The 27328-nt window shown below is 54.4% G+C and overlaps 1 protein-coding gene and 1 pseudogene across 1 annotated transcript; one reads left to right on the top strand and one right to left on the bottom strand.

Annotated features, from left to right (window-relative positions):
* Window positions 1-27328, bottom strand: CLPTM1 (CLPTM1 regulator of GABA type A receptor forward trafficking). Its single transcript, XM_016150225.2, has 14 exons — window positions 27228-27328; window positions 21816-21928; window positions 15664-15787; window positions 14481-14639; window positions 11982-12099; window positions 6946-7031; window positions 6156-6276; window positions 5317-5561; window positions 4557-4650; window positions 2470-2660; window positions 2126-2221; window positions 1682-1817; window positions 954-1121; window positions 1-740 (listed from the first exon to the last, which is right to left on the bottom strand). Exons 1-14 carry the CDS (start codon window positions 27297-27299, stop codon window positions 445-447), a joined length of 2019 nt encoding a protein of 672 aa, XP_016005711.2. The 5' UTR covers window positions 27300-27328; the 3' UTR covers window positions 1-444.
* On the top strand, window positions 9541-9658 carry LOC118611690 (annotated as a pseudogene).

Below are 27328 nucleotides of genomic sequence, written 5' to 3'. Positions count from 1 at the left end.
TGAGTTTAAGTTAAACACCCACATGAATTTATTAAATCCAGACTGTGTTAAAGGGCGGCGGTCTGAGAGGAGGGAGCAGTCAGGGGAGAGGGACAAGATGATGGATGGCCATGGGCATCCCAAAGGGGCCTTGGCCCCTCCCCCGCCTGGCCCACTCCCTCGGCAGCACCGCCTCGGCTTCACCATGATTCCCAATGGTGCTGGGCTGGCGGGGCGAGATGGCTGGAAGAAACACAGGAACAGACGGACAGATGGCGCCTCCACAAACCACGTGCTCTGGCCTGCCCCGGCCCCTACACCACACGCGGGGCCCCGGTCCAAGGGAGCCCCTAGCTGCCCCGGCCCGATCTGTCCAGGGAAAGGGCGACAGGGAGGAGAGGCAAGGGGCCCAGGGCGGCAGGGCGCTGGTCACCAGGGGCCGGAGCGGACGAGGACCAGGAACAGTTAATCCCTTTTTTTGTCCTGTGCTGGCTTTGGAGGGACTTCCTGGGGCTCGGTGGCAGCAGAGCTGGCCCCCTGGGTGGGCGTGGCAGGCAGGGGCGTGGAGGCCTCCTCCCTGGCGGCAGCAGCGGTGGCTGTGGCTGTGGCTGTGGCTGTGGCTGTGGCGGGGGCAGGGGTGGGTGGGGGTGGGAGGGCCCCTGTTGCTGTCGGGGCCTCGCCACTCATGCCAAACTCGTTCACCCGCGTGGGGTCGACGCGGTAGATCCACCGTTGGTAGAGGTAGATGAAAAAGACCACATCTGGGGGCGGGGTGAGGGGACAGCGTAAGCGGGAGCGGCCAGCCTGGCCCACTGTCCCGTGGGGTGAGGAGTCCTGCAAAGACTGGCCAAGCCCCTCAGACTCGGTTCCCGGGCAGGCCTGGGGCCAGGACACCTCCCTCAGCCCAGGGCCCGGGTCTGGCCCACCCGTAGCTCTGCTGCGAGCTTCCCGGCCGGCCGCCCGCCAGGCCTCACCATCCCGCAGGCAGCCGATCCGGTACATAACGGGCATCTTGATGACAAAGGCGAACAGGTCATCGATGAAGGTGTTGAGGGCCTTGTAGGTGAGCATGCGCCAGGGCAGATGGGCCACAGACTTGAGCTTGTAGTTGATGAAGAGCTGGGGTGTCATGGTGATGAAGCCTGTGGTGGTGGTGAAGGGACACCCATGAACAGAGAAAGGGACGTCCTGACCCTTGATCTCTGGCCTCACTTCCGGCCTCCTTCCTCTTGCTCACTCTGCTTCGGCCACACTGGCATCCTCTCCGCTTCCAACCCCCAGGCACACCCTACCTCAGGTCCTCTGCGCCGTTCCCTCCTTGGCACCCTTCAGGGCTATTCACACATCTCCTGGGAGGGGTCTCCCTGACCACCCTCTGATGTGTACCCTCACCTTGACCCCTTCCCCACACCCATTACACGCTGTAAGCCACTCGTCTGTTGTTTTCTTTGTGCATTCCCCTGAGGACATGCACTGTTCGCGCCTCCCAAAAGCCCCCCGACCCCCACACCAGGTGTCCCTCCAAGGCTCCCCATGTGCCACCCCTGCCCACCCTGGGCTGTCCCTGTCTCCCACACTGACTGCGAGCCCCAGAAGGACTGGCCAGGCTGACTTGATCACTGCTGAGTCCCCAGTGTGGCCCAGTGGGGTGGAGGGACATCTGCTGGGCACCTGCCCCAACTGGCGGGCCAGGCCTGCTCACCAAAGGTCAGCAGGAAGCCATAGAGCATGCTGAGCACCCAGGAGTACCAGCCCTTGTGCTCCAGGTACAGGAGGCTATAGACGGCATAGCAGCCCAGCAGTGGGAAGAGGATCCAGGACAGGTACCGAAACGCCATCTGTGGGGCAGAGGGTGGGGCTGGGACCCGGCTCCTTGGGCCCCACCTGGCAGCCGTTCCGCATCCTCACCCGCCCACACCTGGTCTAGCAGGCTGGCCTGGGGGAATTTCCAGGTGGCCCTGGGAACTTTGGATTCAGCCAGGTAGTACACATGGCAGGTGGGTGACACTAGAGGGTGTGACAGGCCATAAAGCGTGGGTCTGTCAGTCAACAGGTGATGTACTGCCCCCCCCACCCACTGCCCATCCCCTGGTACCCCAGGAAGGCTTGGAAACCTTCCCCACAGCCCAGTGTGGGGGACACTCACGTCATCATACACTTTGGTTGAGGACTCGATGTATGTGGACTTGTCTTTGAACGTTGGGCGGGGGAAGAGTCCTGCCACCTTGTGCTCCCGGTCCAGCTACAGACAAGGAGGGAGGCCGTGGTCGGCTGCCATGCCGGGTCCCGCCCCTCATGCCTGTCCTTCCTCACCGTTCCTAATTCCCCTGCCCCATGTGACCCGAAAAATCCCCTGGTGTGAAAATCCCCTTGGTCCTAGGAGTGTGGCAGGCATTGGGAAACCCCTGGGGCCAGCTCCAGGGTCTGGCTGACTGGACACCTCCCTCCACCTCTGGTGGCCCCCGAAACAGCATGGCAGCCTGGCCTTACCCGGACATCCATGACCTTGGTGATCTTCCAAAGGTCGATGAGGACCCCGATGAAGACGCTGACCTGGACCACGAAGTTGGTCTCGTTGTCCAGGATGTAGAGAAGGACCACGAAAGACTGGAAGACGCCAAAGAAGACGGAGCGCACGGACAGGCCTTCCAGGGACTGCCGGCTGTTCCAGAACTGGATGTCTGCGTGCGGGAGTTGGGGAGAAGCAGGGAGGCTGAGCCAAGTGCCTCCTGTGGCTCCCTCAGGCTCCACCCTCCTCAAGCCCCTGAGGAGGTGCTAGGTAGGCCAAAGGGGAGGGGTGCACATGCTTCCCGCTTCCATGAAAAGCTTCTGCTTCTCAGGTGCCACCTGCAGCGCCGGATAGGCAGGACCTCTGCAGTCCTCATGCCTGACACCCCCCATGGCACAGTCTTTTGACTGGTGACGGGTACCACTGCCACATCCCAAGTGCTCGCTACCCGCCAGGTGCTAAGGGCCATCAGAGAAGCCACTTCCCTGAGGCCTCAGACCCTGGCCTGGCGGAATCTGGATGAAAGCCAGGTCTGTGTGACACCAGACCTGAGCTGTCCACCCTCATGCCGGGCCACCTCCCCTGGGTGGGAAGACCAGGGACACACGCTTCAGGACCTCCTCCAGCCCACTGTCCTGAAACTGTGAGGAAGGGGCCCAAACCACCTAGGGTACGCACATGGGCCCCAGGCTCTGGTCTCAAACCGAAGCTCCTTCGGCAGCTGCTGGACTCCACCCGAGGGGACCAGGTCAGCCCCTCTCTGAGCCCTGGTTGCCCTGTCAGCCACACGGAGGTAACAGCACTGTCTGACCCTGCCTGGCTGAGCGTTGAACACCTGCGGCCGGAGGAGGCTGCCCTGCACACGCCTGTCTTAGGGCAGCGTCACCAGGCCCGCGATCACAGAGGGCCAACTTTGCACTCAGTAACTGAGGGCTGTGAACACTGGCTGTCTGCCCCGCCCTGGTTCTGATCCCAAAGCTCTCGAACACTCGGTGGGCTCTCGCTCAGACCCTGAGATTTGAAGGGGACATTCACAGAACGCCCCCAATCCTGACCGGGAAGAATGCACAAGGAGACGGGGTTCTGGCGAGGGGATGAGTCCTGCCCCAGACCAGGAAGGCAGCGAGCCGGGTGTAAAGCGAGGCCTGCCCAGGGCCCAGACCCCTGCATGACCTGGGCGAGTGACCACCCTCTTTGTGACTTTTTTATCAGGAAAAGAGGGACCCCAGCTGACCCAGTTCACTAGACCTCTGTTCAGTTTTGATGTGACCATCTAGAATGGAATTCTCAGCCATGGCAATATTGTCTTAATAATAATAACATTCGTCACTACCACCACTTCCAGAAGCTGCGGAACAGCAGGCCGCCTTCAGACTGGGTTCTCTAGGAAGGAATGAGTGGCTAGCAGGGCCTAGAGGATGAAGGCGGGTGCTGAGCTGGCTGCCCGGGTCCAAATCCTGGCTCTGCCCGTTGGGAGCTGTGTGACTGCGGGCAAGTTACCTGACCTCCTTGAGCCCCTGCTTCCTCGCCATGAGCATGGGGGTAATGACGAGCTTCCTGATGGGGCTGTGGCTATGGGGACTCAACAAGCTCACTGGTGACAGCCTGCAGAATAGTGCCTGGCACGTGACCAGTAGCTGTCAAACCCTGGCCATCACCACTGCTGGTCTTTGGAACCTGGGGGCCTTCTGAAGACAGGGCTGTCACCTTCCCATTCAGGTGGGCCCCACCCACCCAGCCCTGAGGGACCTTCCCCAGTGGGCAGCCTGCTGGGCAGGGTGACGGGAGCAGTTCTGGGGCTTCCCTGTTCCTGGCCTCGGAGTTCCCCGGCCCAGCCCCTCCCTCCGGCACAATGCCCAGTGGATGGGAGTTTCTGGGCTGGGAGTTTTGGGGCCATCGCCCTTACCAGTTCACTAAGCCTCTGGAGAGGGGCTGAGAGACCCAAGGTAGGGGGAAGACCTAGGTGGAAGGAAGGGAAAAGGGAGGGGGCAGGCCCTATCCCCCCACCGGGCACCCTCCTGTCCCCTGCCCCCCTGACCTCTCGTAGACCCCGGGGTCCTGTCCCTACCATTCTTGAAGGCCAGGAACTCAAAGACACTGTGGACGATGGACACGATGATGGTGAGCGCCAGCAGGTAGGGGTTGGTCTCTAGGAGGGCGACCTGGGGGGAAGGCGCCCGTGAGCACTGCCGTGCCCTCGCCGGGGTGCTGACTGATGCAACACCTGCATTAGCCCACCCCTCTCTCCTCCTGGACCCTGAGAGGACCCGCTGGGCTTCCCAGAGGGAGAGCATGCACTGGCCAGGAGGGAAGCGGGTAAGAGAGAGGCAAGTGGAGAGGCAGGCTAGTGATGCGGAGAGAGAGATGGCAAGACAGGGAGAGAGGTGGTGTGACCGAGAGGACAGTCAGAGTGGAGCCTAAAATGGACGACAGCCCCAGGCAGGCACGGCCGAGTCTCAACATCACAGACACAGGCAGAGAAAGAGGGAGACACCAGGCGGTTGTCAGGAACACAGTGACGGGGAGCAGAGAGTCAGAGCCCAAAGTTGGGGAGAAATGAGCTACGGGACAGGAGTAGATGGGGGCAGGACCAGATCCAGAGGGCCTGGCCGAGGGGACAGAAAAGCCACGGCAGGGAGAACCACAGAAGCCTTGGAGACAGGATCCCCAGGGGCAGCCAGCGCTGAAGGCGGGGAGCGAGCCTGAGAGGTTGTGAAACCGGGCAGGGGAGCGCTGGCCAAAGGTCTCCGGGCTTCCAGCCCAGCCTACTTCCCCTTCCCCTCCCGCAGCCCAGGAGGGCACTGGGAAGCCCCCGGCGTCCACCTCACCTTCACTGAGTCTTGCTCCTCGTCGGACTGCTCATACAGCTCGTCGCCCAGGAAGTTCCAGGGCGACTTGGTGCTCTGGGCGGCGTAGAGCTGCCAGCGCCAGAGCGAGAGCGGGCAGAAGGAGACACGCAGTGGGAGGCTGGCCAGGCTCTCGTTGATGGGGTAGTAGTCCTTCTGCAGGTTCCAGTAGTCGTTGAAGTAGATGATGGGGTAGTAGTCGCCGCTCACGGCGTCAAACTTCACGTCTGCGGGCGCAAAGGGCAGGGTGCCGCTCAGCCTGGGCTGGCATTGCAGGCACCTGCGAGGGTGGGGAGACCCCTCAGGCCTCCCAGGACAAAGGTGGCAAATTGAGATGGGACCCCCTGACAGACAGTGGAAGATGGGACATTTTTTGGGTGCGCCATGAGGAGCTGAAGGGCCGTTTGACCCCAGTGAAGGGGACAGGGAGGGAACAGCCAGGCAGGCCCCAAGGAAGGGGACAACTCTGGCCCAGCTCCAGCCCATAGCTGCCCCATGGGTGGCTACACATCAGAGTTTTATCAAAGAAGTCAAAAATCTGGGTTTTTAAATGATTCTGCCCCAATTTTAAAAGTCAGCAACTGATGCACATTTTTTGAAAACAGACTGTGGGCTGCGGGAGCCGTGTCCGCAGACCAGTTTTGGCATACTGGGTGGTCAGTGCTGGAGTCACAGGGGGTATGCGAGGGAGGAAGGGTGTGTCTAGAAGGGGAGGGGCAGGGCGGGGAGCTTGGGAGATAAAGACCCAGTCCGGAGGAGACCCAGGAGACCCAGGAGACAAGGCCGTGGCTTGGTCAGGAGCCCGGGGGCTGGGGGCCTACACTGGTCCAGCGGCGGGGGCACGCTGCCCTTCACCCACGGCGTGTGGTCGTCCACGATGTTGATGGTGATGTTGGGGTGCCAGTGGGAGATCACCTCCACAGGCCCATAGTCCTCGGCCCTCTGAGGGAAGAATGGAGGGGGTAGGCCTCAGAGGCACCTGTTCACTTCCCCGAGGGCTCCTGTGACAATCGCGACAGCGGAAGAGCAACCACCACAGCGATACTTTGCCAAGGGCTCCCCCAGCCAGCCCCACGCCCGCCTTTACAGCAGACCCTGCGGCCCTAGACCCCTAGCCGCCTGACAGAGCGGAAAGCCTGGGCCTGTAGATCAGAAGGAACTGCGTGCCGGGTGGCAGAGGGGGCCCCACGTGTGGCCTGCACACTCAGGGACCTCCTGTCTGGGACCTCCTTGCAGGGAGAGGAAGGCTCTTGGCCCCCAGCCAGCCAAGAATCCCCACGGGAGCCCAGTTATGGGTCCCTGCTCTCTGTCCGGCCGAGCCTGGGCTGGGGGCCTGGCTGCCTGGGTGTGACTCCCACACTGCCACACCCTGGCAATGACACTCAGGCAAGTCTCCCCATCTGACAATGGAAACAGCAATGAAAGCCACCCTCCCCCGGAACCCTCCAACTCCCTGAGAGGAAGCTCTGCTTCTTAATCGTTCCCAGAGAGGGAAACTGAGGCTCAGAGAGGCAAGGAGACTTAACTGAGTCCACAGCAGCACGGTAGTGGGCCAGACGAGCACCCAGGCCTGGCTGCCCGACCCTGGGCCCGGCAGCCCCTCAGGTTTACCTTGATCATTTCCGGGTCAGCTTCCGTCTCTCCCGTCAGCAGGTTCTTGGTTTTCTGGAATCTCCGGCGCTTGTATTTGTTGATCACTGTGAGAGAGGGCAGAGACAGGGGAGAGGGAGTGGACATAAGACCTGCTGGCCCCTGGTGGACCCAGACCTCTGCCACCAAAAGCTGCGCACTGGTCTCCCAGCTCCCACTCTTCCATCTGCCAACTGGTGACTGCGGTGACCAGCAGGCCCGAGCTGCCTGCCTTCCCAAGCCTCAGCCGGCCTCGCTTTCTCCATCTTTGCAGTGATACCAACAGCCACCAAATGGCTCCGGGCAGAAACTTGGAGTCTTCCGGCTCCAGAATCTGTTGTGTCCATTCCATCTTGCCCATCCTGAGGATGCCCCCTCTGGCACATGCTTCCACTCCAACTACAGCTGCCACCTCCAGGGCCCCACACCGAGCCACACCAAGTCCCCCTCCTGGGCGACTACAGTCCCCTTCTCACCGGCCTGCAGGCGGAGCCCGTGCCTCCATATGGCTTCTCTGCAGGGCAGCCGAAAACTCTCACACCGAGTATCTGATTGTGCCCTCCCGCTGCTGCCAAAGCCCAGAGGTTCCCACTGCTCAAGCAGGGGGACTGCTATGCTCATGCCCACCCCCTGCAGCCTCTCAGGTCTCACCCCTGCCACCTTTGCCCACCTCGCCCCTCTCTCCTCAAATGTGCCAGCCTGCGGCCTTCAGATGTGCCGCTCTATCCCCCTGACCTGTATCCACCAAGGCTGGAACCTTCCTGGTTGGCTCCTTCTCACCCTCAAGTCCCTGGTTAAATGTCCCTCTTCCACAGGACGCCCGTGCCCACCCCGCCCGAGGAGGCGCCCCAGACATGCTCCTCCCCGCATTTCCTTCACAACTCTCCATCGCTGCCAATTTACTTGTTTGCTGTCTGTCCCTTCAACCAGTCTGCGAACCCCAGAAGGGTTCGCTTTGGACACTGGCATAACCCCTGCATGGGGTTGGCCCCCGGCAGGTGCCAGTGACAACTACCAGAATACGTGAACATAAACAGGCAGGCTGAGGACAGTTCCAGAGAAGGCCCAGAGCCACCAGTGTGAGAAATACTTTGGGACTGTACACCCCTAGCAGGAGTGGACCTCGCTTCCTCTTGGGGAGGCCAGGCTCTCTGCCCCGTGAACCACGATCTCCCCACGTCGACCCTGCCTGAGTACTCTTCAGCTCTTCCTTATCCTGGGAAAATACGCAGACTGCCCCTCCTGTGACTTCTCCATCCTGCCCCCAAAGGCCAGGAGAGATGTGAAAATGGGAGAGGGAACCGGCAAAGAGGAGGACACGGGAGTCACATCCTGGCCCTGTATCCCATGAGCTGAGGGACATTAGTGAGCCATGTCATTTCCCTGGGCCCCGGTCCCTCCTCTGGAAAATGGGGCTAAAAGCCCCACTTCTTGGTAGGACCACCATAAACTCTCTGCTCTTCAGAGCCCAGTCAGGCAGAGCATGCCTGCGCGTCCCATTTACACGAACCACAGAGCCCGGATCCCTCCCACCCATCCAGAGCCAGGGCTTGGGGCTTCTGGACCCTGTGCACGCACTCACGTTCAAAAACACTTCTGGGAACGGACTCAGGGCTTCGGCCCAGGACCTGCTGCTCTGACTGCTAACGCTAAGCCCATCCCTCACTTCTACCACTATTAACGCATTTGAGACCTCATCCCCATGGCCAGGGGAGCAAGAAACAAGCAAGGGTGGGCAATCTGAAGAATGAATCCCAGGGGACACGCTCGCTGCTGTTCCACACCCAGGAGGGGCTGTCCAGAGGAGGGAGGAGCTGTGTCCTCCAGGACCCAGGGGCCTGGAGGATGGGACTCAAGAGATAGGCTTTGGCTCTGGTGGAGAACATTCTACAACCTGGTAACATCGGATGGGATTATACTACAAAATGGACATGGCTTCTGTGGGGAGGAAAGAGTCCTCTTCTAGAGCTGCACCGGCCAGGACAGTGGCTGCCACGTGAGGACAGTGGGCAGTGACAAGGCGGCTGACCCAAACGGAGATGTGTTGGGAGCGCAACACACACAACAGATTTTGAAACAGTGCAGAGGAAGAAAAAGAATGTAAGATAATCTCGTTAATTTTTATACTGATTACATGTTGAAATGACAATGTGTTGACTTCAATAAAATTATTATTCATGTTAACTTTATGGTTTCTTTTATTTTTTAAAATGTGGCCACTAGAAAACTTAAAATGACTCTGGCTGGCACTATGTCTCTAGGCAGCTGTGTTACTCTAAAGTACTTCTTGCTGGCCCTTTGGGGACATGGGGGGCTCTTCTGATCCTACTCATTCTTTGCCCTGGAGTTGGTGGGTGGCCAGCTCCAAGGGGTCCCGGCTATGAGGCAAGCCTGGGTGATCTTGATTCTGGTGGGCTTTCCAGGTCCACTAGCTGTAGATTCTATTTTGCAGACCACGCCAACATCTGTCACAGTGACCAGGAACACTACCTGGCCACACAGCGATACAGATCACATTCACCAAAGATAAAACCACAAAAAATACTGGCACTGATAGAGATAAAGAAGATGAACGCGATCTAGGCCATGCCACTCTGAACAAGCCCGATCCCGTCTGATCTTGGAAGTTAAGCAGGGTCGAGCCTGGTTAGTACTTAGATGGGAGACCACCTAGGAAGACCAGGTGCTGTAGGTGTGCAAAAAATAGAAAAAAAATAAGGGATTGTAAACTGACAAGGTCCTTGCAATCTGTGAGGTCAATCGAGGGTTGCCTCACCTGAAAACAAACAAACAAATAAAAAAAAGGAGATGCATGGGAGTACCACCCACCTGGGTCACATTCAAGGCAACCTCTGAAGCGTCAGGCACATGTACCCCAGACCCCTGACATATCTCACTTTTGAGAACATGTCTGTGGGGACAGCCCCTCAGCGCAGTGGGAGGGTCATCACGCAGAGCACACTGCATACACACCCACCTAGAATAGTGCTCAGCACACACATTGGGACTTTTCCAAATCAGTTTTGGGAACTGGCATAGAGTCACCAATATTTTGTTTCATCCCATGTAGATAATTACAAAAAATAATTACCATCCTTTGGGATGTTTTTGTACCAAAAGAAGTAGGAAAGACCTAACCCACGCAAAAAGAAGTACATCTGTTACTGTACCACACGAAACGGCTGATGGATTGTCACCAAATCCACAGGCAGAATAAAATAAACAAAATTCACAGGAGACGAACGGAGCTTTCTGATGGAGCCTTCTCCATATCTGCTGAAACTCAAATATGGGGAAAGATTCCTATGAATGCCGATCAAGAAACAATGGACAAAGACACAAAGAGCAAGTGAAAAATGCCAAAACTCATGAATTTCACGGAAAATAAGAAGTTGAACAGGAAGGAAAAATAAACTATGTTCGCTGTGTAGCTCAGATGTAAATAAGAGTCACACACTCCAAGTCACCCGAACGCCGAACATCAACCTAATCAAAATTATGTTCCTGTGTTGGGATTTCCTCTTCCAGAGTAGGAGGTAAATACATAGTATCTAAAACCGAAAAACCAAGAAATTGTGCTGTCTTGTTATTAGATGCTTTGGGGATTAAGCAGCAGAGGAAACAGCTAAATGAACTTGAAAGCAGCTGTCTTTGGGGGATGGGAAGGGGGGAGGGGGAGAAGGAGGAACAGGAGACTTATGAATTTCATTGTTTTGTTGATTATTTGAATTTTAAACCATATACAGTTGACCCTTGAAAAACAAAGGTTTGAATTGCACAGGTCCACTTCTATGCGGATTTTTAAAAATAAATACTGTATTGTTTTTGATCCGTAAATGGGAGGGAAGGGCCAACAGTGCACACTGACCTACGCCATTTTATATATGGGACCTGAGCATCCACGAATTTTGAGAGCCAGTCCCCTGCAGATACCGAGGGACAACTAAGTTTTGGGGAAGTAAAAAATTATACATGCATTTTCAACTGTGCAGAGGGCTGTCACACCACCAACCCCTGCATTGTTCAAGGATCAACGGTACTTGTAACAAGAGATTAAAAATATTTTTAAGATACCCTGGGTGGATAAAACCTGTTTCAATATAAGGTTGTCAGAGTTACAAATGACCAGCCTTGACCCAGGACTTCCTGTGGGTCACTCACAGTCTCAGCGGTTTATCCATCTGATTGAGATTCCCCGGCCAGTGGTCAGCAAGAATGAGAATGGGGGGCCTTATCCAGTGCCAGGGCCCTCGGCATCTTGCCTCTGAAAATGTAGGGGACTGCTCGGAGGTGTGTATCCAGGAACAAGCGCTCATGGCAGAGCTATGCCAGACCCAAGCAAATGAGCCACCTGGGAGCCGGGCAAGACATCCCGAGGACAGTGCATATGTGCACCACCCATTCACAAAGGCTAAGTTGGCACAGATGTGATCAGAGCTCACACTGGATGAAAAAATCTTAAAGGTCCTTCCCTCTTCCTCTGCTCATTCAATCAATCCATCATCCATTCTAAAGCAGGGGTCCTCAACCCCTGGGCCACAGACTGGTACCAGTCCACGGCCTGTTAGGAACCGGGCTGGCCACAGGAAGTGAGCAGTGGGTGAGCCAGCGAAGCTTCATCTGTATTCGCAGCCGCTCCCCAGTGCCAGCACCACAGCTTCAGCTCCACCTCAGATCATCAGGCATTAGATTCTCATAAGAGCACCAGTCACCCCATCGCCTAGTCACAGACTATTCTCAAGCATTGACTTCTACCAGGCCCAGCACTGCGCACCAGCCAGCGCCATCACCTCCCTGTCAACAGCCCTCTGTCCAGCTGCTCTTCCTAAGCCCACTGACCTCCCATATGCATGAGAGGTGTCCACAGAGACCTGATGTGTGGCCCGTCAATCCCGGTCTCCCCGGGCTCAGGGTTTCTGACTGCCCTTGTGGACCTGGGATGAGAGGCCCTGCACCACCAGCAGTATCCAGGCTGCCAATGCCTAGATGGGGGGTCTGGGCTGTGGGGACTGACTTACTCCGAGACATGTGGACAGTGGCAAGCCGGCGGTACAGGGCCTTCTGCCGGGGGTCTGGGTGGAAGCCACTCTTGGTGAAGTAGACGTGGATGTAGATCGAGCCATTCTGCTGGACGCTCTGCAGGGGGGCCAACAAGGAAAAAGGACCGCTGTAGACTCTGCCAACACACACCCCAGCGGCTTCCCCGCCCCAGTCTCAGGCTGGCAGGCAGTGAGGGTGAGTAGTTAAGAGCCAAACACTGGAGTCAGACAGACACTCAGGTTCAGATCCCAGCTCTGGCACGCCATGCTGTGTGGCCTTGGGCTTCCTGTCGCTGACCTCAGTGCCCACCGGCAGGATGCAGGTCATCAGGGCTGAAGACACAGCAGTGCTGTCGGGATCATCCCAGAGCACCTAGCAGGTCGCCCAGGAACACAGCAGGAGCTCAAGGAATGTCAGCGACCTTAGTTCATTTAACAGTCAAACAGCACAGCCTGGACCCTGCTCTGGGCACTTCGAATGGTAACTGCCCAGCCCAGCGGGTTCCCACTCCTAAACACATCAAGACCTCCCCCCCACCTCCCACGTGAGCTGACTGGGGCTTAGGCAGAGGGTAACGCGACACGAGTGGATCCAAAACCCGCCTGCGGGCTCCAGGCGGCTCTGCCTGTCACCATCTGCGTCCTGCCTCTTTGCCCGTGCCTCTACCCTATCTCCTGCCTGAGAGAAGGGACTATGCTCACTCCCAGCAGACACAAATGAGGACACTGACGAGGGGCACGGGGTGGGTGGTAAGGGCGCACCTGAGCCCTCCGCTTGACCTTCCTGTGGAGCTGGGACTCGGCTGGCCACGCCTCACCCTCCTCGCTTCCCTGCCTTTGGAGAACACCTCTGCGTTCATCACTTTTTTACATTTCATGCTGTTTTAACATCTCAGAGGACCCAGCTGGCTAGGTAGAGACTGGCCCTGCAGGGCTAACTCCCAGAGATGATACCTAACTCGCCTGCCCTGCAATATGTCTCTTATATGCAAAATAACTGACCCCAAGTCCATAGCCCTATCCCCCCCTTCTTCTGCCTCACACACCACGCTGCCCTCAGTCACCTAGGGCGGGTACCAGAAATCTAGAGACCAGCCCCCTAGATCAGAGCCTGCCAACGTCACCCAGACTAATCAGTCCTAGGCTGTTTCCGCTGCCCCACCTCGTCTTGCCCACAGAAGCCCCAGCGAAGCAGGTGACCTAGGACCCCTGCCCCCGCTCCTTCTGCTCCTGAGCGAACCTGGTGCTTCTCCATGTGGCCCTGTGTGGCATGGCGGGCCCCCTCCTCTCGGGAAATGTAAGTAATAAATGCTTCTTTCAGTGGCATTGGCCTCTCCGTGTGCTCACTCGGCCACTTTCGTAAATGAAAATCAGGTGCAACTGAGACACCCTCCCACCCCAAAGCTGGGAAGGAGGGTCATATGCCAGTGCTTGAGGGCAGCCCTCGCTGTCCAGCTCGCTCCCCCGCGGGCTCACCAGGACCTGGGTCTGGGCCCCGAGGGCTGGGCATGAGTCGGTGGGAGGCGCCTTTCAACAGGGATGAGCCTATCCGCCTCAGAAGCCTGCCACCCCAATAGACCAAGAGAGACAAGCAGAGCAGACACGCCCCTCCTATTCCCTGAGATCTTCTAGGAAGACATGAATGAGGGGCGGCATGCCCAAGGAGATGTCAACTTCATTGATTCATCAAATTAACTGACTATTCGACATTAATTGATTCTGCACTCAGCCCCGTGCTGGGCAGAGCTGGGAGCAGCAGTGATGACAGTCCCAGCCTTACCCTCATAGGGCTCCCAGTCCCGTTGTGGGGACAGGTCCACGTCCAGGTAGTACCAACCCCCCAGAGTGGGCAGGGCTTGGGTGGGACAGCCCAGAGGGGGTGGCTGCCTGAGCCTAAGAGTTGGGAAGGGCTTCTTGGAGAAGGCGGGATCTGAACCTGAGGCTGCCAGGATCCAGAGCCAGACAGCCCGAGCTGAAATCTCTCACTAGCTGGGTCACCTTGGGGAAGTCACTTAACCTCTCTGTACCTCGGTGTTCTCATGAGTCAAATGGAGATAATAGTTCCCACTTCACAGGGTTTCTGGGAGGTTTCCATCAGCTGGCCTGACTTGGTGCCCTGCATACAGCAAGCATTTAATCAATACTGTTATTTTCAAACTGGGCCGCCTGACAAACTAGTGATGACTGGACACCCCCAAGGATGATTGCTAATCTCACTGGTTTACACCACAGGTTTACACAACCCTGGAGGTTGCTGGAACAATCGCACACCAATTCTGACTCCCTCCATATGTAGCTGTGGGGAGGCCAGGGCCCAGGGACCTCGGGAACCTGCCGGTGGCCACACAGCACGTGCACTGAGGGCACTTCCAGGCTTGGAACCTACGCTCCAGCTGCAGGACCGGGAGCTAGTTCAAGGACAGGCCTGTCAGCGTGAGCCACGCAGCCCTGGGGCCAGGAATCGGTGGCTATCCCCACCTGCGGGATGTCGAGCTCAGCGAAGTGCTCGTAGCAGCCGTCCGAGTTCTCGCCGCTGGTCCAGTCACCGTACACAAGGTCGTGCTGCTCCCAGAAGAGGGCCGACGTGGCGTTGAAGTCTGTAAAGTGCTCGTGCTCTGAGATGTACACATGCAGGTTCTGTTGGGAGGGGACAGGGGACTCAGGGATGCTCAGGAGCCTCTGAAGTTGACTAATAAAGAGTAGACGACGGGTGGGGGCAGCGCTCAGCCTACTAATGTGAGTGACTTTGTGGGAAGAGGGAGGGGTCGGCAAGGAGAAGAGCAGCAGCTGGGAGGATACGTTTTCTCTTCTCTCACACCCCTACCACGTCTGTCCCGGTCTGAGTCTGTGACATCTCTGAGCAAAAGAACAACTGCAGAATGGCCGGCCTGGCAGTAGGAATTTGGGGTTAAGGAGGATCAGGACCTCCCTGAATTACCCTCTCCCTTCTCGGCGTCTTGTGGCCCTCTTGCTCGGAGCTCTGTAGGCTTATGGATTAAGCACAGCCAAGCCCTGCAGGAGCATCGGCTGGCTGCTGAGAACACAGCGTGTCGGGCAGCTGGGCCCTGAGAACTCCCTTTCTTAAGACACCGTGGCCATCTTTCTCCAGAGCCCTGAAGGCCTACTGACAAAGAACAGCTGACAGTGGTCACCCTGCCAACTAGAACCCCAGAGCTGTGGAGGACCACAGAGGTGGGGGAAGCTGAGATCACTGGGGTCTCAACACTTAACATAGGTGCCCCTGAACCCGGCCGCTCTGGGTTCTCCCTCAGCCCTGCCTCAGCCCTGCCTCTGCCCAGCCTCTGCCCCGCTCCCCACCTTCTCGGCCTCACCCTTCCTTTCCCCTCCCTCTGCAACTGTGAAAGTCTGAACCTACTTTTGAAATAAAAGATGCTAAGGACCCTGTTAAGACAGTTTTTAAACAACTGAGTGACTCCTTGGATGTATGTCCCTCTTCCCCTAGAGACAGCATCACCACAAAACCAAAAGAATTTACTTTTTCCTTATGGGTGTCACTTGAGCAACAAGTCCAGAATGCCTCAGCCCTGGACCTGTTCACGAGCCTGACAGTGTCCAGGGACCCGGCCACTGCCCACGTCACTCCCCCGCACCCTCCCCCGAGCCTTCATCTCCCGTTTTAGGCCTCCCAGCTGGCAGTTACCATTAAAGTGTCTTTGGGGAACAGGTTGCGGCTGGCGACGCGCGGGGCTCCTCCGGGGCCCACCTGGTCCTGAGGGGCCTGCCCTCGGCGGAACCAGCTGCTGATGGCCCAGATGATGAAGATCCTAGGGAGGGAAGCAGAGAAGGTGGTGAGTTACAGCCTCTTCTTTCCGACGTGGCTCTACGTGACTGACTTCTGACTCAGCACTTGCGAGGGCCTGACCTGGGGCTGGTGACCAAACTGGAGGGTCCCTGTGAAGGCAGTCACAGGGCTGGCGAGAAGACAAGGTGCCCCCAAGGCCATGACTGTGGAGAGACCCCAGATGCCACTGTTTGCTAGTACAGGAGCCTGGCACTGCCCTGGTCTCCACGCAGACCCCCCACGGCATCCTCTGGGAGCTCCTGGTGGCCGCAGGGCCTGGGACCCTCAAAACCTCAGACGTGGAAACCCTAATGTGCCAGGCCCCTGGAAGCCCAGAGTGAGACGATCCTAAGGATCTGGAATCCCAGCGTTTTAGAGGCCCAAGGCCTTAGTGAGCAACATTTTAGAACTGCAACTTGAAAATGGAGCAGAAGAAGGTGAGTTTGTCCTGACTGCTAGCAGCAGTGGGCTAGGTTATTTGCGCCAACTCTCCTGCTGGAAACGACTTGGAAAAACAATAAAAATGAATATGCTGAGAATATCAATATTAATAATAGACGTATAATTACATATCTTGATATAGCAAAAATATATACTGCTTATACGTCATCTTTCATACATTTTTAATCAAGTTTACACACGAATCTATGTAAATGTTTTCTTAAAAGCACTGAAGATAAGATGGATGACTGAAGGTTCACCAGGCAAAAACTGAGGGGAAGATTGGAACCCAAAGAAGTAAAGGGCCACCAGAAGCTTCTTTTTGTGAAAACTGAGGACATTTGCTAAGTACTTTGATAGGTGACAGAAAGAAATGCTAGCCCAGGGCTTGTGCGAGGTAACCACAGGCCTACTCTACAAAAAGCCAAGGGCCCACGGGGCCCCAGGCCCAGGACAAGGGAAAGCAGCCAGGGCCCAGCTCCCCAGGAGTCGCATGTCAGGTTGGCATGGCCGAAGCTCAGGACCCGGCACAGGGAGACCCTGGATGGGTCACGCCCCAGACAGCAAGCAGAAGCAAAACGAGTCCTCTCTGGAAGAAAATGTGTTCATCCTGGGCCTGAAATTATTCCTATAAATAATTTTCCAAGTATAATGATTAACACACAGCCAAAGGTGAGCCAGGTGCATAAGAACACAAGACGCTAGGAGCGAGAACCAGTGGAAAGCAAAATCAACATTTAAACTCAGTGGAACGCTGGAGTTCCGGAATGTGTTATAAAACCCTGAGGGAGCTTCAGAAGTATCATACTCAGACTACCATGACAGAAAAAACGAAAACAAAATGACTCTATCTCAGTTAAAATAAATGTTTTAAGAGTCAGTTTCTCAATTCACAAAACTAAATTAACATAATATTACACGGTCTTCAAACTGTAACTGAATTGGAGGTATTTCCAGGATACACTGTTAAAAGAAAAAGGCCAGATAAAGGCAGGTATACAGATAGAGTCCATTTTTGTGTAACAAACTATATTAAAAAAACAGCAAACCTGGGCTGGGGAGAGGGAGAAACAGGAGGGTTCAACGGGTACAGAGTGTCAGCTGGGGAAAATGAAAAAGTTCCGAGACGGATGGCAGTGATGCCAGCAAAACAATGGCACTGTACACTTAAAATAGTCCACTTTATGTCATATGCGTTTTACCACAACAAAAGGCAAACAAACAAATAAACAAAAGACACCCAACCTGCATATGTACCTTCACACTGATATATAAGCAGAGAAAGGTATGAAATGATACACATCGGACTTCAAAATGGATTCCTTTCGTTGGGGGAGCAGGGGTAGAGGCAAGCAAAAACGAAACAAAAAAACTTCAAAACACAATAAAAACAGCATGTGTGTGAATCAGTATGTAAAAAGATCAACACCAATACAGTAACAATGAATGACAGGTATGTTTAGGTGATTTTCACTTCTTTGTGCTTTTCTTTTTGCATTTCTTTCTAATGAACAATATAAAAGCCCCAAAGCAAAACTGCAGCAGATTGACAGTTGTGCCCCAATATCCATCTTCCTCTTCTCCTTCAACAAGAGGGAGAACATTTCAGCTGAACCCCTCGGCCACCCAGAACAAAGACAATTCTGACCTCACTTATGGCTAGGTGTGGACATAAGGTGAAGTTTTGGTAATAAAATGGCAAAACAAATGTGTTATATTGGGCTTTTGAAAAATGTCCTTAAAGAGCAAAACATCCCTCCTTGACTTCATCTGCCCTCCTGGAATGTGGACGTGATGGCTAGATCTTCAGCAGCTGTCTTAGGCCATGAGGATTAGGGGCAACACCTAGCAATGGTGAAACAAAAATCAGGAAGGGATCTGGGTCACAGAAGATTGCAGAATCCTGGTCTGCCTAAATCCAGACTGGTACGTGAGAGAAAAATAAATATCGTATTAATTCAGGCCTCTCAGACACAGTAACTGTATAATTATTAAATGAAGATAGTACTTATTAATTACAGGTATAAAAGCTATGTAGCAAAGAAGTTAAATGACCACCTCTAAGCAGCAAGACCTGGATCTGAAACCCAGCTCTTCCTGCCACTTATTGACTGTGTGACCTGGGCAGACTCAGAGTTCTCTAGGCCTGTTTCCTCCACAGTCAAAATGGGGAGAGAACGCTAACTACCTTGTAGGGTTGTTTACAAGGATTAAATGCATTGAGACACACATATGCAACAATACATACATCCTCTAGAATGGCACCTGATACATACTCAGTAAGTAGAAGTGTTAGTTATTATTGTTATTTTCATTATAGGAAAAAGGCATATAAAAAAACTTTGGAATGGAAGAACAGTAGGAGAGAATTCTAGTGAGGGTGGGGTGCCTCCAGCTGAGCCCTAAACCATAAGGATCAGGCGCAAGGACTTTTCTCTGCCTGCGGAAGCCATGGAACCCTGGAGTCCGGGGTCTCAGGGGCCATGGACCGGCTGAGCCATCTACTGCCTCCCCAGGAGTCCCCGTGGCACATGGCTGGGGACCCCTCCGCCTCCAAGAGAGGCTCCTGCTTGAGTGAATACACCAAGGGAGAGTTTGGGGGCAGGGACGCCCAAAGGCAGCTCTGTCCTGGCTTAGTGTGTGGCCTACAGGGGTCTCCACCCCTCTATACTTCTGAGTCTCCTTGTGTAAAACAAGGCAGACTAGACTAGACTTTTTTAGGATTCTAGATCCCCAGCCCCCTGAAGAATATGTGTGTACCCAAATTCCCATAGTTTTGGGGACTCTCTCAGACACCTTGTGGACATTGCCCTCCATCCATGCATCCCAGGACAGGAAGTTCCACCCAAGGACACCAGGCCTACAGGGGACAAGCCCTCACCTAATGCTTTGGAACTTTCCAGAGTAAGCAAATAAAAAAGACTAAATCCTCCCTCCCACCCAAAATTGGTATTACTTTCACAGGCTTGGAAAAATTTTAAAGATATAAAAAGATGTATAATGAAAACTCTCCCTCCCACCCTATTTGCCTACCCAGTTCCCATCCCACCCTCTCTAGGTGACCACTGGTGTAATTGGAGGATGTGCTAAGAACCATGGACACTGCCCTCCAAAAAGGCCATTTCAGCACAATCTCTTTGAAGCTTCAGGGAGTTCACACACGCCTGAAAAAAAACCCTGAATTCCATTTTAATTACCCCAGATGAGACTCTGAACCAATGTTTAGTGCTGCCCGGTTCTCAGGAAGAAGAGGGAAATCAGCCTCCGCTGTGGCTGTATTAAAAATGCTCATCTGAAGGAAGTTCCTTTATGTACTGATGTGGAAAGATTTCTAAGATATAGTGTTAATAAAAAAAAAAAAAAAATCAAAGTGCAGAACTGTGTAACATTAAGCTACCTCTTATGTAAAAACAAAAGGAAAGATAAAAATAATCTTTATTCATAGCCTCTTGAAGCACGAAAAAGAGAAACTGGTATATAAGAAAATTCTAAGTCCTATTGGACGTGGAGCTGATGGGGAGGAGAAGAACAGAGAGACGGGACAGAAGCTCCACAGCTCAAGAAGCTTGGGGTACACATCAGGAATGACGGATGCATGTCCTGGCCAAAGAGAGCAGCTTCTCAGGGTCCTGTGGGACACTCTCAGAGGACAGCAGGCAGGCAGGTGTGTCCCAAACTGGAAGGTAATCAGTGACTGCGAAGAGAATTATGGGCTATTTCTTGGCTGTTCCTCTTTATAATATATGCTCTAAGGTTTTTGCTCTTTTTCTTTTCTGAACAGTGAACAAAAGCAATCATGCTTAACTCTGAGCATGTGCCAGCTCCTGTGCCCCAGCTGACATGGATTCTCATGGAATCCTTTTGATGACCTGTGAGCTAACGGTCAGGATTCCTCTCTGAGGTGGAAACTCAGGCACCAGGTCACACAGCTCAGAGGTGGGGAGATGAGGTGTCAGGGCAGGCGTGTGTTCTCCAAGTCTGATGCTATCTGCCTCCCAAATTTCAGTAGCTGATGCCCTTATTGGGCAAGCGAGCTGCTCCCATATTTTTTCTATTTTCAACTGTCTGTGAGCATCCTTAGATATCGCACTTACGGCTAGTTACGGGCGTATTTTTGGGATGACCACCAATATGTTGTACTTTTTTATTACTTTCTTTATACTCTTCCATATTGTTCCAATTGTTTTATTTTGCACAATATGCATGCATTATTTATAAGTTTAGGGGAAACAACTAAAAAGATAGCAAGGAAGTGAGTCGTTGCCCCCTCTCAAAACCACTGTTCTGTTCTTCCTCAGTGATAGAACTCCTTCTTTTCGGCAAGGTGCTCTGTTTCCCAAAATAAAGACCACACTTCCCAGGCCCCCTTGCATCTGGCCATGGCCACGTAGGAACATTCCAGCCAAGGGCAGGGCTGTGTTAAACAACTGTGTCCTGTAGTTCCTTGTAGCTGTTAATAACTGCATGGCCTGGCCTCTTGACCATTTTGCAAAAACACCTCTCCAGAAAGAAGAGCAAATGGATTGTCACCAGGTCTAGGCAGGCAGAGACAGAACCCATGGTATACCCACCCCCACCCCCATCCCCACCCAGGTTTCTCTCTGGGGCCCAGTCAGAGGCCGGGCTGAGAGAAGGCAGGCCCTGGGCTCCCACTGCCCAGGAATAGCTGCATGAATCCATGCATAAGAGGGTCCCCACCGGCCAGTCACAAAGGGACAGACTGCACGACTCCACTTAAACGAGGTACCCAGAGCAGTCAAATTCAGAGACAGAAAGTAGAAATGTGGGTACCAGGGGCTGAGGGGAGGGAAAAATGAGGAGTTAAGTGTTGAATGGGGACAGAGTTATAGTTTGGGAAAAGAAAAAACTTGTGGCGATGGATAGTGGCGCTGGTTATACAAAATGTGAATGTACTTTATGCCACTCGACGCTACACTTAAAAACAGCTAAAATGGTCAATTTGTGTAATGTACATGTTGTGACTGAATTGTGTCCCCCCAAAACTCATGGTGATGTCCTCACCTTCATACCTCAGTGACTATATTTGACTGTAGAGAGGTGATTAAGGCTAGGGGAGCTCCCTAGGGTGGACCCCAATGCAATAGGACTGGTGTCCTTCTAAGAGGAGGAGGTCAGGACACAGACACATGCAGGGGAAAGCCCACGTGAAGACACAGGAAGACAGCCTGTCTTCTGAGGCCAAGGCGACAGGCCTCAGAAGAAACCAGACAAGCTGACACCTTGATCTTGGACTTCTAGCCTTCGGAATTATGAGAAAATTAATTTCTGTCATTTAAGCCACCCCGTCTGGGTTATTTGTTACAGCAGCCCTAGAATATTAATAATGTGGTACATTTTACCACATTAAAAAAATCTCTATCATACAGAAAAAACAAAAAGCTCTCTGTCACTCCATCAACATGGTAACTATGATCATCTTCGATGATGTTTTCCTTATTTCTTTATGCTTTTCTTATTTGTACTTGATCTTAGCCAAAAGGCCGAGAAGTGATATGCTTTTCTCATTTTAACTTTTTTCAATGAACAAAACCAAAACCATGTCAGCTCACCTGAACAGCACGCCTTTGATGACCTGCCAGGCGTTGGGTGCTGGCTGGGGTGGTGGGTTCTGGGGCTGGGTCTCTGATGGCAGGTCTCTCCCGATGCTGCCATTGCTGGTCACCTGCAGAGGATAGAGGCCAGGGTGAGGAGGGAGGAGGCAACCTGAGGTATAGTTGTGTTTTAAAGCAGACCTGGTCCAGCCTGGGGGGGCGGGTCAGAGACAGGACATCAGAGCTGCGACCTACTATATAACAAGTGGCCAGTGCAGAGGAGGCACTGAGGGAAGCGGCAGGTGCAGAAACAAAGGCAAGAGACACAGTCTGACTCTGAGAACTGCTCCCTGGGGCCGGAGCCCAGGATGTAAGGATGCAAAGAGGTGACACTGGGGGACGTGGCAAGTGGCAGATTCCGCAAGGCTTGGGCTTATCTGAAAGGTAAAAGTTTATCTGTGGCCGACCCTGTGCACCACCCATCTCTCTAGGAGCTCCTGAATCAGCAGGTGAGATGGAGCATGCGCCACACTGCTGTGCGTGTAGCGAACACAGCGCACACCACCCTGTGGGCCAGAACCTGTGAACGTCCCCATGCGGCGGCTGGGCACACGGAGGCTCAGGGAGGTGAAGTCGCTCGTCTGCCTCACTCAGGAAGGACAACAGCAGCAGGATGACAAGGGGACGGGCAGGCTGGGGCTTTCCAGAGGAAGACTCTTCACTCAGAAACAGAAGCTCGGAAGCAGAGAATTTCATGATGTCAAATTTGAAGAGCCCAAGACGGGGAAATTCTTCCTCTCCTTGCACCTGCTGACTCCCTGGTCCTGCCCTCTTCCTTCCCACAGCTCTGTCCCCTCACCCCCAGCCTTTAAGAGGCAAAACCAGGACTGCCATGGTCACTGTCAGGTGGGAGCATCACCCAGCCCAGGGCCAGCACGGAGCAGGGGCTTGGGAACACCTGTGGAATCAACAAGTGCTCTCTGAAGGGCCAGCCCCGCACACCCCGGCCACCCAAATCCACCCCCTCCGGGGCCCCCACCACCTGGTCCTCTGCAATATCTTCTGCTGCTAGCCTCCAAAGCTCCAGGGAGCAGGAACAGAGACCCCACCACCGGCCAGACGGGGCTGCCAGAGAGCTGAGGCCAGCGTTTGTTAGATGTGTCATTTGTTACCTCCTATCCCCTTCACCAGCAAGAGCTCTTCCTGTCATCTCCCAAAGTGCAGGACAGCACTGTGGTAAGGGCAGAGACCCTGGGTCTGACACACCTAGGCCATGGGCCTGGACCCACAGTCCCCGATGATGAGACCCTCGGCACGTCACTTCCCCTCTATGACCCAAGGCCCAGGCTATGAAAATACTGGTAAGTTCTGTTCAGAAAAAATTTCTTTCGTGTGTTGAAAAAAATATTTCCTAAGCACCTACTGTGTGCCAGGCCCTATGCTAGGCAGTGGGGCCAGTAGTGGCCATACAGCTCTGGGCCCCGCCTTCCCATATCTGCAGAACAAGCAGGAGAATTAAAAATGGTAAATAGGAAAAGTGCTCTGGAGAAAGCAAGCAGGGGGAGATGCCAGCAACAGAGGTGGGGGACAGGGCCCTACTTTGAGTTGGGGGGTGGGGTCAGGGAGGCCTCCACGAGGCGCTGGAGTGTGCTGAGGAGAGGGAAAGGTTCAGGACAGAAGTTGGCTGAGGGTCGGACGAGATCAGACGGACACAGGGGCCCCTCGTTCAAGGCTGGCCTGGCTCCTGGGAGCCCTGGGGAGCCAAGCAAGGGTTTCTAGCAAGTCTGAGCTAATTCTGGGTCAAGAAATGGAAGCTTGAGGCCAGGCCAGGATTTGAACACACATCTGGCTGGTTCCTAGGTCTGTTCTCTTATCCCAAATGGTGGACAAATTCGCTGGAAACCCTCCCACAGAAACGCAAATGAAAACCACCACAAGATGTCACTTCGCTAGGATGGCTGTCATCAAAACGATGGACAGTCACAAGAGTTTGCAAGGGTACAGAGCAACTGGAACGACTGTACCCTGCTGGTGGGAAAAATGGAGATGCCACTTTGAAAATGTGGCCGATGCTTACAAAGTTAAACGTGCACCGGCCACACAAAGCGGCAGTCCCACTCCTGGGTCTCCACCCAAGGGAGACGGGGACACGACCCCATGAAAGATCACGTGCAAACGTCCACGGCAGCACTGTTCACAATAGCCAGAGACAACCCAACTGCCTTTTGATAAGTGAATGGACGGACTGTGATGTACATACACAATGGAATACTACTGAGCACGAAAAAGAACACCGCCAGGGCCAGAGAGTGGCTGCCAAAGGGACAGGGAATGTTCTGAGGGCAGGGAAGTGTATTGCACTGTACTGTATCACTGCACAGATGTACGAAAGCCATTCAACCCTCTATTGACAATAGGCGACCATTACAGTATTTAAATCATACCTCAGGGACTAAAAAATAATAATAAAATAAAATAAGAAGGGGACTCTCCTGTGGCTCCCATTTCCCCTGGAGTGAAGGCAAAGTCTTCCCTGTGGCCCTGAGGCCTCGCCTGATCTGCCCCCTGCCGACTCTCTCCCCTCACCCCTCTCCCCTCACTCAGCAGCTGCAGCCACACCAGCCTCCTGGCCATTCCTCCCTCGCACTAGGCACCCCCCCACCTCAGGGCCTTTGCACTAGCTGTTCCCTTTACCTGAAAGGCTTTTCTGCCATGCATGCCACCCTCCCTTGTCTCCTTCAAGTCTTTGTTCAAATGTCACCTCCTCAGAAAGGTCTTTCCAGATTACCCTGTTTAAACTGCAACCCTCCTATCCACTTCTCACTTCCGATCCCCATCCCAGCTTTATCTCTGTTCATGGCACTTACTGCCATCTGACTCACTATATATTTTCTTAATCTCCTTCACTGTTAGCCCCTGTCCATTCTTCTATCCTGAAGCCCTCAAGCAGAACGTGAGCTCCAAGAGGACAGGGCTCTGGATCCTCAGCATTAGCATGGGGCCCAGCCTATAGTGGGGACTCACTACGCATTAGCTGAAGGAATGAATGACGGAGCTGTGGGGCGTGTATCTGAGCCAATGGCGGGAGGAAGAGCAGGCTGCCTGGGGCAGGAGACTGCAGAGACCTGTCTAGACCCCACAGGTTGTGGCAGGGTGGTGGACACAGCAGTGACTGAGACACAGTTCCTGCCCTTGGACCTACATGTCCAACCTCGCACTCAATCCCCAGGAAAACCCACTAAGAGGCTCAGGAAGCGGCTGAGACCGTGAGGCTGGACCGGGGCTGGGAGTGTGAAGACAGGCTTTCCAGCGCGTCCTCAGCAAGTGCTTGGGTCCGCCATGGGAATTCCACCTAGGCCCAGCCTCCTCCTCAAGTCCCATTCATTCCACAAACACTCAGCATCTGCTCTGTGCCCGTCCTCAGCTGGGCAGTGCTGAAAACACAGTGATGACCAAGACAGTCCCGGTTCTGCCCTCCAGGGGTTCCCAGTCCAGTGGAGGAGTCAGAAAGACAATGACAACCAGGACTGGGCAGGGCTTGGGACAGGGAACCCAGAGGGCTGTGGGAGGCCAGTCTGAGAAGGTCAGAGAGGGCTTCCTCGGCAAGGAGACATCTGAGATGTGCAGAATTAGTGAGGCTCAATCAGGTAAAGAAGGGAGAACCATGTGCAAAGGCTACAAGAAAGAGTTGGCAAGGCACACTCCTGGAGATCAAAGAGCTTCAGAGTGGCTGATGCTCCTCCCGTCCAGTGGCAATTTTGCACCCCCAGGGGACATATGGCAACATCTGAAGACATTTTTGGTTATCGCAACTGGGGAGGGGCGTGTGTACTACCAACATCTAGTGTGTAGAGGCCAAGGATGCTGCTAAACATCCCAAAATGCACAGGACAGCCCCTCACACTGAAGAATTATCCAACCCAAATGTCAACGGTGCAGAGGTGGAGAAATCCTAGTGCAGTCTAAAGAAAAATCAGATCGCGTAAGACCTTGATCTGCTAAAGAATTTGTACTTTAACCTGAGGGCAAAGAAAAAAGTCTTGAAAGGTTTTAAGCAGAGGTGGAACAAGAGAAAATGGGGGAGGGGATATCTCTGTGAGCTCAGGGCAATCAGGGTGACCTGGGTCCTAGTCTCTCTGATCACCCCCACCATAGAAACTCAGAGCAGGGAAGACCCTCTTTCTGCAAGCCTGGGAAACCCCTGAAGACAGGGACCAAGGCTTGGTTTCACTGCTAACTCAGCAAACATTTCCTGAGCCCCCGCGCCAGGTCCCGGTTAAAGACCAGGAACCAGGTGTGCTGGGCTCTATCACACAAATCTCATCCTGGTGTCCTCTCAGGTGATATTATTTGCCCCTCCTCTTGGCAGCCTCAGTCTCTGGCATAGACTTTCGTCACCACCCTAGTCATCTAGGATTATAATTCTTTACATGTTAGTCTTCTCTCCCACTCCACTGAAGCCAGGGACAAGGCTATAGCCATCTTTGTGGCCCATCACATGGCTGGCCCTCCTGTCCAACCCTTCCTTTCACCACTGGAGAAAAAGGGTCCAAAGAGAGAAAGGAACTAGCACAAGGTCACAGAGAAAATCAACTTCACTTTCCCCCCTCAACTTGTGCTCCTCTCCCCTGTACTGCCTCCCACGTGTCACTGACATCTCAGTGGGTGGGTCGACAGCACCTCGCTGTCACTCTATCCATTCCCTAAATGCCTGAAAGGTGGCTGCCTGAACTAGCTAGTATGTACTGCACCCTAAGGTTAACTGAGGCGGCAATGGGTTAGAAGGCGACAGCACCTGGACTGATTCCGCCACAAGATTATTTTATGCTAAAAGCACACCCATTCCATTCCTGATCACCCTGGGTCAGCAATGTCTGATAACTGCTACACGGAAGAGACCCCAAACTCGACCTGGGGAACCTTCTGTCAGCACCTTAGTCTCTCTGTTCCTTGGATTCCCGTCTATAAAATGGGTCTGTCAGCCTGTGCCTTTCCCCACGACGACTACCTGACTTCCACAGAGCTACAAAACTCCCAATTAACCAATCATGGCCCAACCGTCAGGCACTGAGAGAGAGACCTGAACGACTGACCACTCTAGGAACGGTCTCGGAGCCTGGAATTGCGGAGTCGAGAACCCAGGGCGCCTGGGTACTAGTCTGCGTCCCCTCCGCGCCACAGCCTCTGGCTCGAGAAACGAGCCTGGTGGCCGGCCGGCGCGAGCGTGCAGGGAACCCGACGCGCAACGGGGCCCCGCTCCCCGCACTCTCCGGCCTCCTGGGCCGTCCGGCCCCACCTGGGCCCGGTATTCAAGGTCCCTCTGGGCAAGGAGCCCCCGATGCACGGCATTCCGCGCGAAGGGGCAGGACACGCCCCGTGGGAGGCCGTCGGGTGGGGAAGAACCCCTCGGGCCCCTCTCGGCCTCCGTACCTGACCGGAGCCGCCTCCCCCGGCCGCCACCACGGCGCTGCCGGCCCCGTCCGCCTCCTGCGCCGCCGCCATCTTCCCGCTCCGGGTCCCCGCCCCCGCCG

Source organism: Rousettus aegyptiacus, unplaced genomic scaffold, assembly GCF_014176215.1.
Source record: "Rousettus aegyptiacus isolate mRouAeg1 unplaced genomic scaffold, mRouAeg1.p scaffold_m13_p_14, whole genome shotgun sequence".
In the NCBI taxonomy this organism is placed as follows: domain Eukaryota; kingdom Metazoa; phylum Chordata; class Mammalia; order Chiroptera; family Pteropodidae; genus Rousettus; species Rousettus aegyptiacus.
The sequence above is the reverse complement of the archived record's forward strand: the minus strand, read 5'-3'. Positions and strand labels throughout refer to the sequence as shown.